The following is a 13,450-nucleotide window of genomic DNA, read 5'->3' on the forward strand; positions in this document are numbered from 1 at the left end:
GGGCTCTTGAATCTCAGGCAGGCGGCGGCAGGCTGGGCAGGCAGCAGGCAGCGGGTGCACAGCACCAGCGGAAGCCCTCACGACATGAATCTTCCCACTGAGCCGGTGGTGTGCAGTCTGCCGGCTGTACCGTCACTTCCCCCAGCTGTACCCCCAGCTCCCCGGTGGTGCTGAGATTTCCGTTTGTTTAAAGAGGGTCTTGCATCTTATTGGATCACAGTGATGCTGACTTGTACAGTGGGGACAGAGAGTGGGCTTGCCTGTTTGTGCCACTGAGGGTGTGTGAGAGGGAGAAGGATGGGGGGGAGGGCGAGTTCATGGATGCCTTTGGGAGCACCAGCCTCCTGGTCTTTGGCAGAAAAAGCCACTCGCAAGTGTAAATTTTGATCCCTTTACCTCCTGGTCCTTCTCCATGAAAGAGTCGTGTAGGAAAAGCTCTTAGCATTTAGTGGCAGGGGTAGTTGAGAAAACAGTAGGTTTTTTTTTTTGGTCTCTGTGGTTGTGGGAATTTTTCTCCAACTGAGGGGAACCATCCATCCCCTGCCCCTTGGCATCTGCATGTCTCTCATCCCCAGTTTTTGGTGGGCAAAAGGAGCTTCCTCCTGGGGGTCTGATTTCACCCAGTGTGAGGTCACAGGCCAAGCTGAGGGTTACTCTCTGGCATCTCTTTCTGGAAGTGTGCCCGTCCCAACTCATACATCTCCAGCTTTCTAAACCGCAGCCGGAATCTGAAATGTAGCTTTGACATAAGAGTTGTTTGGTATGAGAACTCCGGAGCTCTCACTACTTTTTTTCGTGTTTAGCATTTTTTTTTTTAATCTTTTCAAAACCCATCCGTCTTGAGATCAGCCTGGCTGTCTTATCTGACTCTTATCAGGCAACCTCGCAAATTAGGAAGCAAGTCCCAGCCCTGGACAGGGTTGCCCCTTGGAGTGCCCTTGTTTCAGCAAATGTTGTACAAGACTCAGCAAAAATAGCTAAGTTCGCTGTCATATGCATTGAAACACAGATGCAGCTTTTAGGGTAGTTGGGCCCAAACAAGTGTGGGAAAGGTCGTGACTGAGGCAGCACGCGGCTCCGGAAAAGCGCAGGGAAATAAGGAGAAGGCTGAGGTTGGGTCCCAGCTGTGCGACTGGCCCTCTGGGTGACCTTGGCGATTCATTTCCATGGGGGTAGGTCTCTGGAAAATGGAAGGGTTGCTCAGATGAACTTTTGGACGTTTTTGAGCCGTGACTCTTTGAGTTCTGTGAATCTAAGTCCAAAATGCTTGGTCGCTACACTGAGCCCCTCTCACCAACTCAGGGTACCTTTTTGGAGGAAATGTCATCAGATGGGGTTAACGGAGGGCATCTCTTCCCCCGGGGCATTTCTTCCTCAGGTTCTTGAGGGGCTGGTGATGGTGAAACCCACCCGTCCTGAGCCCAAAAGCACACGGCCAGTCCTCAGGGGCTGAGTGTGACACCAAGGAGCCCACTGATAAATAGTCCTGCCTCAGACAGTGGCATTGACCCTTTTCTTGGAAATACCACATTCCCTCTTTGGTGAACCTCTGGGGATGGAAAGAAAGCTCTTTATTTTACTTCCCACCAAAGTGAGGCCAGGCTGTTAAAAGTAAAAACAAAACCTATAAGACAGAGATACCATCTGTACTTAAATATCCAACTTGGTCCTGGGGGTGGCGGCTAGATTTACATTTTGTCTTTATTTTGTTAAAAATTCCAGGAGGCAAAAATGGGTTTCTGGCCCTTTATCTGCCTCTCCCCACCCAGCCTCCACCCCCTGGGAGGCCTCCTGTGCCCCATGGCTTTCCTCCCATTGTCTGCTGGGCTGGGATCAGCCTTGTCACTGTTCTGGGCTGTGTGTTTCTGCCCTGCGTCACAGGAGGTCTGTGGTCTTGGAAGATATCCAAGGGGCAGGGAGTCCAGCTTTGATAAACATTTGGTTAGAGTAGCTTCCACAGCTGTGAAATGGGAATAAAAATAACCTGTGAGGATCCAGTGGGATGCACTAAAATACTGAGCAGATTCCACATTTAAAGCATTCCTCCGCGAGAGCTGATTGCATCCCTGTCAGTGGACGCACGATTAGGTGGGTGGGCTTTCCCCCATGACTTGCCTTAAAGGTCTTTTCCCTCCATCAGTGTTACTGCTTTCCTTTTGGGCCCCTTACACCCTCACTGTTCAGAGTACTGCCCACAGGCCTGTCACTGGGCAGCACTGGCAACACCTGGGAGCCTGTAGCGCTGCAGACTTGCCTCACAGCAGCTGACGCAGAATCCGCTTTGAACTAGATTCCCAGGTGATTTCATGCGCTTTCAAGTTTGGCTCAGACACCTCGTCCCGCCCTGCCCCACCCTGAGACTCTCGCACCTTCTTCTGTCTCTTTTGTGGTTTTGCTGTCTTCACCCTCTTGCCCTCCTTAAAGCTGCCGACTTTAAAGGGCTCTGCCAGCTCCGGCTCCGTGGCTCCCACCCCCTCGGGCGCGCAGTTTGCAGCAGGTAGCCCTGGGCGCTGGCGGTGTCTGGGAGGTGGGTCTGGGGACCGTGGAAGCAGCCTTGGCGGGCAGCTGGCTCCCTGAAGCCTGCTGGCGAGGTCAACTTTGGGGCACTGAGCCGAGGAGGTAATTGGAGCCCTCTTTTGTGAAAGGGGGTGCAGAGCCTCCCTCGGCCATCTGGTGCCACTTGCCCCGCCCCATCCGTCCAGCTGGGAGACAGGAGATCAAAATCAGGTTGTAAATGTTGTTTGCTTTTTGTAGAAACACAAAGCATTCTATATATAAAGGTGTTTTGGTAGACGTTGAAGTTCAAATAAATAGTCCAGAAAAGGGATTGTAAATTAATTTTTTTTAGCGGAAAAATGTTTGAGATGACTCTCCTGATTTTGTTACGATTGCCTGCCCTCCCCCTGCATTCTGGTTGAGGTGGGTGGAGGGCTCGTGGGTGTGAGCTTGGGCCCCCAGGCCTGGGGATGCCCCTGGCTTTCCGGGACTGTTTTAGGGACTAAGCCAGTAATCTTCCATCTCTTTGTGGATTCTTCTCAGCTTTTTTCAGTAGAGTTCCACCATTGATTTGCATTTTTAAAAAAATCTGCTTCTCCCTCCCCCACCCCTCTTATTCCTCTTCTCTTTTACATTTTCAATGCACTTTGTTATATTTATTTATTTTTCTCCAGCGGGCTTCACCTTTTGCTTTCCTCCCTCTGTGAGCCTGACCCCAGGCTGTTTGCCTTGCTCGGAGGCCAGGAGCCAGGCTGTGCCCTGGCCTGGTGAGCCCCTGTCTGCCCAGGGCAGGATTAGGGGGTGCTCCCAATGCTGACCTCGGAGTGAAGTGGGTTGGTTGGTTGTCTTACAACACAGTATATTGTAGTGAACTGTGCAATTTTGGATACAAAGATTTTGAATATCTTAGAGCCACAGTATTTTATGCCTTTCAGGCGTGGAGAAATGGAGGAAAAGGAGTAAATGTGTGTAATTCTAAGTTCTCCTATATAGTTTCTTTGTGTTGGGGCAGAGGAGGGTGGGGGTAGGGCAACCCCTGCAAAGAGAACATTTCCCACCTACATTAGACGGGCAGGTCACATCCTCGCACCGGAGCCGCCCCCCTAAGAGCTGCCCAGGACTGAGCTATTGGAGCAGAATTTACTTCTCTCCGAGAGCAGGCCCACTTGTCACTCAGTATGTTTGCGGCTGTTAGGAGTGGCCCCAACCGCAACTGTGTCAGCCCTGCAAGGGCAGCCACACGGGTGGGGTCTTGGTGCCATCCTCAGGGCCTGGCCCAGAGCTGGGGCCACACTGGGGCTCTGTTGAGACTGTTGGCTGCCACCATGCTGGGTTGTAGCGGTTAAACCCACTGCTGTGGGGAACATTTCCTGACCAGCTTCCCGCCTCCTCCTTCCTTCCTTCCTGGGCCCCATCCTGCCCTCCTGCCCCTGCCTGACGGCATTTAGCAGAGGGAAGCGTGTCCTGAGCCCCCTGCATCGGGCACGGGTCTCACTCGAGTTCTTGGTGTCCACAGCCCCATTCTAGGTGCCTGGCACGCAGCAGGTGCCGGGACATGTAGAAACAGGTCCTGAGGTGTTCATCTCCCACAACAAAAGCCTTTCCCCCAGGGGCTCGCAGAGTGAGTTAGGGCACTGGTGGATTGCTGTGCCCTTGGCTTCAGTCGCGCCTTGGCCTTGGCTTAGGCCCTTCGTGGGGAACCTCAGGGTGGACAGAGGGTCCAGGCCTCTGGGTCCTGAGGTCTGGAGGTCACAGCACATAGGCCTCATGGGTTCTTGTCCATGCTGAGGATGTTGCTGTAGACTGGGTCCAGATCACCACGTCCTGTGTGCACCTGGCTTCTGGGTGTAGACGCTTTGTGTGCACTTAAGTTTTCAGCAACAGGCCTGCTGTGATTATCGGGGCACAACGTGCCGTACACCGTGACGGCGGGGCTCCCCATCCTCACGTGAGGAGGCAGCTTCACCTGCAGCAGCAGAGGGAGGGCAGCTGGGAGGCCAGGATGGTGCCAGGCCTCCTCCCCCACAGCCTTTTGAGAGGCTGGGGGGCAGCAGCTGTGGGTGACCTGGCCCCGCCTCACCTGGGTGGGCGGGCACCGCCCTGGTGCTGCCTGAGCAGTTGAGTGAGCTTCCTGGTGAATCATCTTCAAGATCCGTGTTTGGGCCCCAGACTTGTTAGTTGCCCAAATGTTTTTTTGTTTGTTTGTTTAAAGGAAAATGGCCACAAATTCTGCATTTTACTGGAGGTGAGTTATTTTGTAGACTCTGCCTTCATTTGTTTTGTTTGTTTTTTGATGTTTCGTCAAGATAAGACTCGGGTTATGCATTTTGTGGTGTGTCCTCAGTGTACCCTTTCAGGAGGGATGGATGTTGGCTTGAGGACCTCATTACTAGTGATGACAGTGGTGGTCACTTGGATAAGGCTGGGTTTCTGCTGGGTTTCTCCACTGCTGAGCTACTATTATGTTCTTTGTAATTAGTAAGTGTCCTATGGGGAGATACTTTGAGACTAGGTAAACATGCTGCTTTCTCATCAAATTTTGATCAACTGGTTTTAGAACCTGTTTACTGAATGTTTTTGTGTCATCCCCTGCCCCAGTTCACATATTGAAATTCTAGTGCCTGGTTTGATGATGTTAGGATGTGGGGCCTTTGGGAGGTGCTTAGGTCATGGTGGTGGAGCCCTCAAGAATAGGATTAGTGCCCTTACAAGAGACCCCACAGGGCTCCCTTGCTGCTCCATCTTCTGAGGACATGGTGAAGAAGTGCCAGCTTTGAACCAGGATGAGACCCTTGCCTGACCATGCTGGCGCCTTAATCTTGGGCTTCCCAGCCTCCAGAACTGTCAGCAATAAACTTCTGTGCTTTAGAAGCTGCCTGGTCTGTGGTATTTTGTCCAGTCTGGTGTTTTGTTATAACAGCCTGAACAGAGTGAAAACCCATTATCAGTTATTTCTGTTGTGGTTGCTGAGTGGCAATGATTTAATTACATTAATTTTACATTTATCATTCTGCTGTAAAGAACTTTCCCTTCTCCTCCACTTGTTTATTTATCCATTTATATATATTAGAATGGACTCATGGATTCTTTATTCAATGAGTTAAAATGTATTAGTATTATTGTTTATTTTGACACTCACATTGTTCCAGACTGGGCCAGTGGGGGTCCCTTCAAACTGACGGCTGTGAAGGACAGCTCTTAAAAATGTGAATTTCCAGGTCTGTCACAGTCCTATTAAACTAGTCTCTATGTGCAGTTTGGAAAAAGCTCCTTGAGTGATTCTCCTGTTCTGTGGAATTTGGGATCAGCTGGACCAGGCCAGTCATTTTCAAGTGTGTAGCTCATGGAGCCTCCCCTTTCCACCAGCCACTTGAAGAGACCTGCTATGCCCACCTCCATGCTGGGTTTCTGGGTCAGAGTCTCTTTGTACAAAAGCTCTTGTAGCTTGAAAAGTAATAAAAATAGTAAGTTTGAAAATCGCTGCATTAGGTGACCTCCATTCCAGGCCCAGCATTTTTCCCGCTGAGCCCTCACCTCCCCACTTCCCTGCTCTGACCTACATCCCTCGCTCCCTCAGCTTCTTCCCTGGTGACAGCACTGAGGTAGACAGATGTCTCCTCACCAGATCAGTGAGGGGCCCCTTGGTGCTCCTCAAACTCAGCAGGTTTGGGGTTGTGGGTTTTTGATGGTGGAAGCTCATAATGCCGTGTTTGCTAAAAACAGAGTTTCATACAGGAAGCCAATTCATACAGCACTTAGAATCCTAGGCCTGTTGGAGAGCCTGGTGGGGCTCAGAGCTGGTGGCCTAGGCTTTCCTGGACCTCCACCTGGAGGCTATCCCAGGTCTAGCAGTCAAGGGCCTGAGGGTCTCTGAACTCTGGGAACCTCCCTTCTCCCACACCTGTGTGGCAGGGCCTGTGCTTGTGACCCTGTGATAAGGGACGGTGGCCCACCCTAACGCCTGGCTGGCTTTGTAGTGTCTTCCCATAGTGAAGAGTCAAACTTCCAGACCCCTGTGAGTGGCTGCTGCCACCATGTCCAACCTTGCACTGTTTCTGGCAGACTCTGAGTATGGGGAGTTGGGTCCTGAGGGGTATGGGTTAGGGGAGGACTTAGACACTTCTGGGGGTGAGTCAGAGCTGAGTGGGGAGCCCGTGGACCTGACCCCTCCTTCCCCTCTCAGGGTGGCGGTGCCCCAGAGCTGAGGCACGATGTCCTTCCTGTGTGTGATTCCCATGGGCAGTGAGGCAGCCTACTCTGGCCTGCCTTTGTGACCATCTCTCCTACTGGAACCCATTTCCCTTGAAAGTCACCTGTCTCCTCCTAGACTTCTCCCCTTGGGCCTCCCTGTTCCTGCGGCCAGTACCCAGTGGGTACTGAGGACCTGGAAAGTCCAGGGCCTAAGGTGTGCTGTTTGGAGGTGTAGCTCCATTGGGAATATGGCTGCCCTTCCCTGGGATGGACCTGTGGGCAGGTACAAGTACTGGGAGCCTCGAAGGCCAGGTAGAAAGGTTGAATCTTGGTGAATGGCTGAGTCTGGAGAATGAGGCAGGGGGGAGCCAGCAGGATAACTTGGGTTCTAGCTCGGGATATGGGTGGATGGTGTTGTCCAGGTCAGCATAGTTCAGCTGGGTTCTTTGCTTAGGGGTCTTACATGGCCCAAATCAAGGGGTAGGCAGGCTGCATTCAGAAGAGGTTCTGGGGCAGAACCTAGTTCCTTGCTGTTTGTTGTAGAACTGAGGTCCTGTTTCCTTGCTGTCAACCAGGGCTACCCTCAATTCCTGGAGCCTCTCTCTGGTCCTTGTATGTGGCTCCTCTGTCTCAGATCCAGCAACAATGCATTGCATCCTTCTCATGCTTGGAATCTCTGACTACTTCTGCCCTCAGCTGGGAGAAAGCTCTGCTTTTAAGGGCTCATGTAATTATACTGGACCCACTCAGTTTCCCTATTTTAAGTAAATTGATTATTTATCTTGATTACATCTGCAAAATCTCATTTGTCCTTTCTTTTATATGCTTATAAATTATACTTCCTGTTTTTTGACTTTGCTCAGTAAAAAGATGGCAATTAAAAAATTTTTGAAGTCATCCTAGAGATCCATGTAAAAATGGTGGATTGAGTGGACACACCTAATTTTATTTTATCCTAAAACCCCACAAGAGTTAAGATAAAGGGAATTTTTAAAAAGCAATCAATCTACGAGGACAGGGAGAATGGGAAAGGAAACAACAGCAAGAAAAAATTTGCAAACCAATAATTAGATGGGTGAGGGGCTCAGTTTGAAATGTAGGAGTTGGTGTCACCATATTATTATTTTAGGGGGGTTTGTGGGGGGGGAGCATCAGAGGTGGCTAAATATAAGAATTGTTTGAAAGCAGTTGATGTGGTTAGAGCCCTTTCCTTTCTCAGTGGTGCTTGGTGACTGCTTCTTCCCTTTAGCTGGACATTGGAGATTCCTTCTGCTGAAGGAAAAACCAAGGGCCTGGGAGACTCCAGGTGTTCTGGGAGGTTCATATGAAGACTACCTCCATTCCCCAGCCTTTTATCCCACTTGGCTCCTAGAACACTGACAGCCAGCCCCTTACCTTTCAGGCAGGAGATTAAAAGACACTTCACTGGGGAACCTGACTGGCCTAAGAGGAAAGAACTAAAGATGCTGATGACACCTTTAGCAGATGGCCCAGCCAGATCTCCCTGCACAGAAACTCACCTGCCCAAGAACTCAGTGCTACTAGTCAGTTCTTAGGCATCTATTCTTAGTCATGAGGATTACCAAGGATTGCTAATATCTGAAGAAAGTATCTAACATGAAAGGAAGCAAAACAAGTAGGGGGGAAAAGGAAACTTGAAATAAATATTCTACTTAGAGAGAATATTTTGAAAAAAATTAGACATTTTCTCAGAGAGATAAGAGAAATATTATATCTATGAAATATGAATAGGATACTATACAAAAGGAACATTTAGAAAACAAAAAAGTATTAAAAGTTTAAAAGAGTAAGAGCAGAGCAAAAATGTCAGAATTATTAGAATAATTAGAATTATTATAAAATTGAAAGAGTCTTCCAGAAAATAGACAAGAAAGATGAAGGGATGGATAATAGAGCACAAGAGGTAAGAAATTTAAGGAATCAGCCCGGGTTCCCATATCCATTAATATAGGAGCTGCAGAAAGAGAGAACAGAGAAAAATGCAAGTGGGAAAATCATCCAGAAAAAAATTTCCTAGAAAGATACAGGTTTCCATATTGTATGGACTCATCAGATGTTGAGCCAAGTGGATGAAGATAGACCAGTACCCTGAAATGTCAGTGTGCTGGGGAGAAAGGGATGATCCTACAAGTTTACAGAGAGAAAGGAACAGGTTAAATACAACGATCAGGAATCTGAGTGGTTTCAGCCTTCTCAATACCCTGGAATATAGGTAGGGCGTTGCCTTCATTATTCTCAGTAGAATTGACTCCCAACCTAGAATTCTATACACAGCCAAACTTTTATTCAGAAATGAAGGTAAAATAAAGATGTTTTCAGACATACAGGGTCTGAAAAACTTCCCTTTTGCCCTGAAGATTTCCTCCACGAAGGTGAACAAAGACTGGCTCTCTCGTAGGCTGTATTCCAAATGAGGCAAAAGGGAGTTCTGGGACCCAGTCCAGATTAAAGCCGCTCAGAGGATTCCAGGAGAGGTTTCTTCTGGAAGAAGAACTAGAAGTAGGACATCTTATGTGAGTGAACTTATTGAGGGGAGATTTGGACAACTGGCATTGAATTTGGGGTTGACTATTCATAGACAATTAAACAAACAGAAAAATAAGAATTATTAACTCCAGAGAACAAAAAGTTGTCTAGGAAAAGTAATCATGGTAAGACAAACATATCATATACAGAAATTTCTAAGAGATATTTGGGAAGTTAAGGTCAAGACCAGCTAGAAGTTGAGGGAGTCCCTGGAAAGGGCAAGGCCTGGCCTTGCGACCTGAGATCTGCTGTTTTTCTCAACACAGCTTTTACAGTCACTGATTCATAGATTATGTGCAGGGACAATTTTGAAAAAAATTAAAGCAACAGCAAATCTAGAACACATGGCCTGTGATAAGGGGGAAGTCCTGTTTCACAAAACTCAGGGGTGCATGTAACTATGTGTGCTCTGGATTGATTGTTAAATGTGCTTCTTACTGTGGGCCGCCGTAAAAAATTTGAAAGCCATTGACTTCTCATTGCCAGTTCCCTTTGCACACTTCTGAATTGTCCAAGTATTTTACAGTTGAGCGTGTGCTACTTTTTAAATTAAATAAAGTGGTGGGAGGAAGAGGGAAGAGGAAGGAATCTTACAAGTTAATATTATCCCAAAGTAGACGAGCCCTGTTTACTTTGCCTACAGAGGTCATCACACTTGGGGGGCTAGCATCCTCCACCAGCAGTGGCCTCTGTTTATTTTTTTAAATTTTATTTATTTTATTTTTTATAAATGTATTTATGTATTTATTTATTTTTGGCTGCGTTGGGTCTTTGTTGCTGCGTGCCAGCTTTCTCTAGTTGCGGCGAGTGGGGGCTACTCATCATTGCGGAGCACAGGCTTCTCATTGCGGTGACTTCTCTTGTTGCGGAGCACAGGCTCTAGGCACGTGGGCTTCAGTAGTTGTGGCGTGCAGGCTCAGTAGTTGTGGCACGCAGGCTCAGTAGTTGTGGTGCACAGGCTTAGTTGCTCCACGGCATGTGGGATCTTCCCGGACCAGGGCTCGAACCCGTGTCCCCTGCATTGGCAGGCGAATTCTTAACCACTGCACCACCAGGGAAGACCCTCAGTTTATATTTTTAATACAAAGATGGTAATGGTAAGTGCGATGATGAAAACCTTTTTAGAAAATCACTTGTATGTCTACCAACCCATGAAACCGTTTTCACGCTTTTAGTTTCCACTTTGACCTTTGACCACATGCTTACAAATTGTTTCATAATTGCAAACCAGCATGTTTAGATTTCATACTTAACTCATACTGTTTTTCTTCTTTTGGTTTCTTTCCTTGAGGCAAATTCTGAGTCATGAGTTTACTGGATTAAGGGTCTGACTTTTTTTTATTTGAATTTGAATGTCTGTAACTGTATTGCTTACCAAAGAGTTAGTAACAGTTTACTCCCATGCCAGCAAGGTATGCATGCACTAGCCTCACCGTGGCTTGCCAGCAATAGTGGTGGTGATTTTGTTAAACTAAAAAGTGTAAAACACTAGCTGCGGGTTGTCTTTAAGTTTCATTTCCAGTGACTATGAATATTTTTCCATTGATGAATTGTATTGTCCTTCCATTTCAGTATAACGTCCGTATCCTTTGTCTATTTGTCTAAAACTAGGATCTTTTGTTAAGTATGAATTTTTTGTTTTCTTTTTTTTTGACATAGAAAACAAACTCATGTTCACCAAAGGGGAAAGGGGGTGGGGGATGGATAAATTAGGAGTTCGGGATTAGCAGATACAAACTAGTACATATAAAATAGACAAACAACAAGGTCCTACTGTATAGCACAGGGAACTATATTCAATATCCTGCAATAAACCATAATGGAAAATTACCTTGCTGTACAGCAGAAACTAACACAACTTTGTAAATCGACTAAAGTATGAATTTTTATATGTTGCAGATAGTATTTACCCTTGTCATAATAGCTGCAGCTGCAGGTAACTTATCATTTGTGTTTCCTTTTTAATTTTAATGTTACTTTTAATTGTATGGGAATTTTAAAACTTACCTGTTTTATATTGATATTTTTGTACTTTTGATTGTGTTTTCCTGTTGGCTCAAAAGTGAAGGAGATTGGTGCGTGTGTGTGTGCGCGTGTGTGTGTGTACATGTAGCCTTTAATATTTAGATTGGTTTTAGTGTGTTATTCAGTTCCTCTCTGATCGCAAATGAGCTATCTCAACACTTAAAATAATTCTGACTTTCCCCCTTGTTTTAAGAAGTTGATGTTTTGACAAACACATGCCTCCTATTTGCCACATAAATGCTTTATTCTGTTTTGATAACTTTTGGAGTTGAGACAGTTTGTGGACTTGGAATTAAATTTTTCTGATAATTGTTTTCTATGCAAAAAACACAAAATAGCTTTTGGAGATTCTTCTCAATTGTGGTGGTAATTAGTATTTGTGAAAAGTTTATTCATCTTCTGTTAGGAGGCAAAGTTCTTAGTCTGTGTATGTATTTTAGGGTAAATGGTCTTGGTGTTAATTGGTTAGCTGGTAGAGAGCTGAGTTCTGCCTTCCTCTGACGTGACTAGGGTTACCAAAGAAGGTGAGAAGTCAGGGACCACAGTCACTTTGGAGTCACTTTGGCTAACTTTTGGGTCAGATCTGGTTTTGGTTTCAGCGCCGCTGTCCTCATCGCCTTCTGTTCTTTGGTCCTTGGTAAATTTCGGGTAACACCTCAGGCTGGTGGCTGCGGGGCACTCAACAGTCTTTTCTCCTTCACTGAGGTTCTGAAGTTGCCAAACCAGACCTCAGATGCTCATTGGCTTCATTCCCCCCCAAACCCAAGGCCCTGCATTGGAGGATGTGGCTTAGGCTAGGGTCCAAACAGGTCTAACTGTTACCTCCTTCCATTTAAATTCTGGGACTTGCCTGTGTGGAGACCTGGATCTTCTGGCTGAAGTTCAGGACCTGCTTCTCCACCTCCTGGTCCCAGAACAGAGCGAGCAGGTCAGGAGTGAGAGGCAGCCTTTCCTCCCTGCTCCTTAGGTGCAGTATGGGCTGGGGTCACTCTCCTCCTGGTTCGTTGAGTGCCTTCTCTTCCCATGGGGAGGAGGAATAAACAAGTGGGTGAAGAAAGACTAAACGGTTTCCTGTCAACAGTTTCCTCTTCTGTGGGTTGGAATGGGGAAATAAGTGTCATTGAGACACCCTGCTCCAAGACCTCATAAGGTTATTTTGGTCCAACACAAATGGCACAGTCCTCATGTGAGTGCTCTGGCGGGGGAGGGGGGTGGCAGGCATGTAAGGGGACATATCTGAGTGTGACACATCATCTGATGGATGATTAGGGTGTTTCTTTCTGATCATTCCCTGGCATGGACCTGGCTGGTATAGTTTCGAGTGTTTAAGTTACCAGGGAGTGAGGGCTTGGGGTTTACGTCATGGTTGTTGAGATTCTCCGGGTGTGGGTTCGGACCCTGACATCTGTGAAAGCAGAGTTATTTCCTGGTTGAGAGTCTTTGTTGGGGTGAGACCCTGGGAGCCCAGTGGAGGAGAGGGGAGCAGATGGTGAGAAAAGCAGCCCGCTGCAGAGAATCCACATTCCAGAGCACAGGCTCCCTGCAGCCTGTGTGCCAAGGAGATCCCTGTGGCCTTTCCATGTTCTCCCTGCTTACCTGGCTGGAGCTGAAGGAGACCAGGGATCTCCACATGGAGAGTCCCTGTGTCACCTCAGGGTCATCGTTTTTCAGAGGCCCTGGGCAAGCCGGTAGGGATGAGGTCTGCAGTGCTGTGGAAAGCATACAGGCCAGTGCTAATTAGCTGGCGTCTTTGTGGAGCCAAGACCAAGGAGAAAGAAGGGAACCTGGCTTTGTTTACTGCTTCAGAGCTCTGGGGAGAGTTCTTTACTATGCTTAGGTTAAATGATGTCCAAGGAGCGCCCTTTTGGATTCCTGAGCATTCGGGTACCATGCCTGAGCAGCCCTCCCCAGTCTCTGGGGCCCAGTTCCATGGAGGGCACGGCCATCCACTTTCTGGCTTCTTTAGGATGCACAGATGGGGAGGTGCATTTGGCCTTCCAAGGAGCAGGATTGTCTTGTCCATACAAAGAACGGGGTTTCTACCACTTAAACATTTTTCTGCCTCATAGGTCATTTCCAGCCAAGCTGGCTGTTCTCTGTCTTAAACTTACTTGAGTTTTAGATTAAAAAAATTTTTCCTGTGTGGATTAATTCACTCATCTGCAGCTAGGAAGACAAACCAGTGCTTTGG

The 13,450-nt window shown here is 47.5% G+C and overlaps 1 protein-coding gene across 3 annotated transcripts in view; it reads left to right on the forward strand.

The window, feature by feature from the left end:
- The first annotated feature begins 2,384 nt into the window (after positions 1-2,384).
- The window catches only part of TSPAN14 (tetraspanin 14), a 41,135-nt gene continuing 30,069 nt past the window's right edge, over positions 2,385-13,450 (forward strand). The window contains exon 1 of one of the 3 annotated variants that reach the window (XM_024740266.1): positions 2,385-2,497. Coding sequence is in view for 1 of the 3 variants with exons in the window: in XM_024740262.1 (XP_024596030.1) it covers positions 12,430-12,445 (16 nt within the window). In the remaining 2 variants the exon portion in view is untranslated. Of the gene's footprint in view, positions 2,498-4,620; positions 4,742-12,426; positions 12,446-13,450 lie in introns of those variants that run through there. The other 2 variants (XM_024740265.1, XM_024740262.1) reach the window with 2 other exon arrangements.

This window comes from Neophocaena asiaeorientalis, unplaced genomic scaffold (genome assembly GCF_003031525.2).
Source record: "Neophocaena asiaeorientalis asiaeorientalis breed wild unplaced genomic scaffold, Neophocaena_asiaeorientalis_V1.1 scaffold517, whole genome shotgun sequence".
Classification (NCBI taxonomy): domain Eukaryota; kingdom Metazoa; phylum Chordata; class Mammalia; order Artiodactyla; family Phocoenidae; genus Neophocaena; species Neophocaena asiaeorientalis.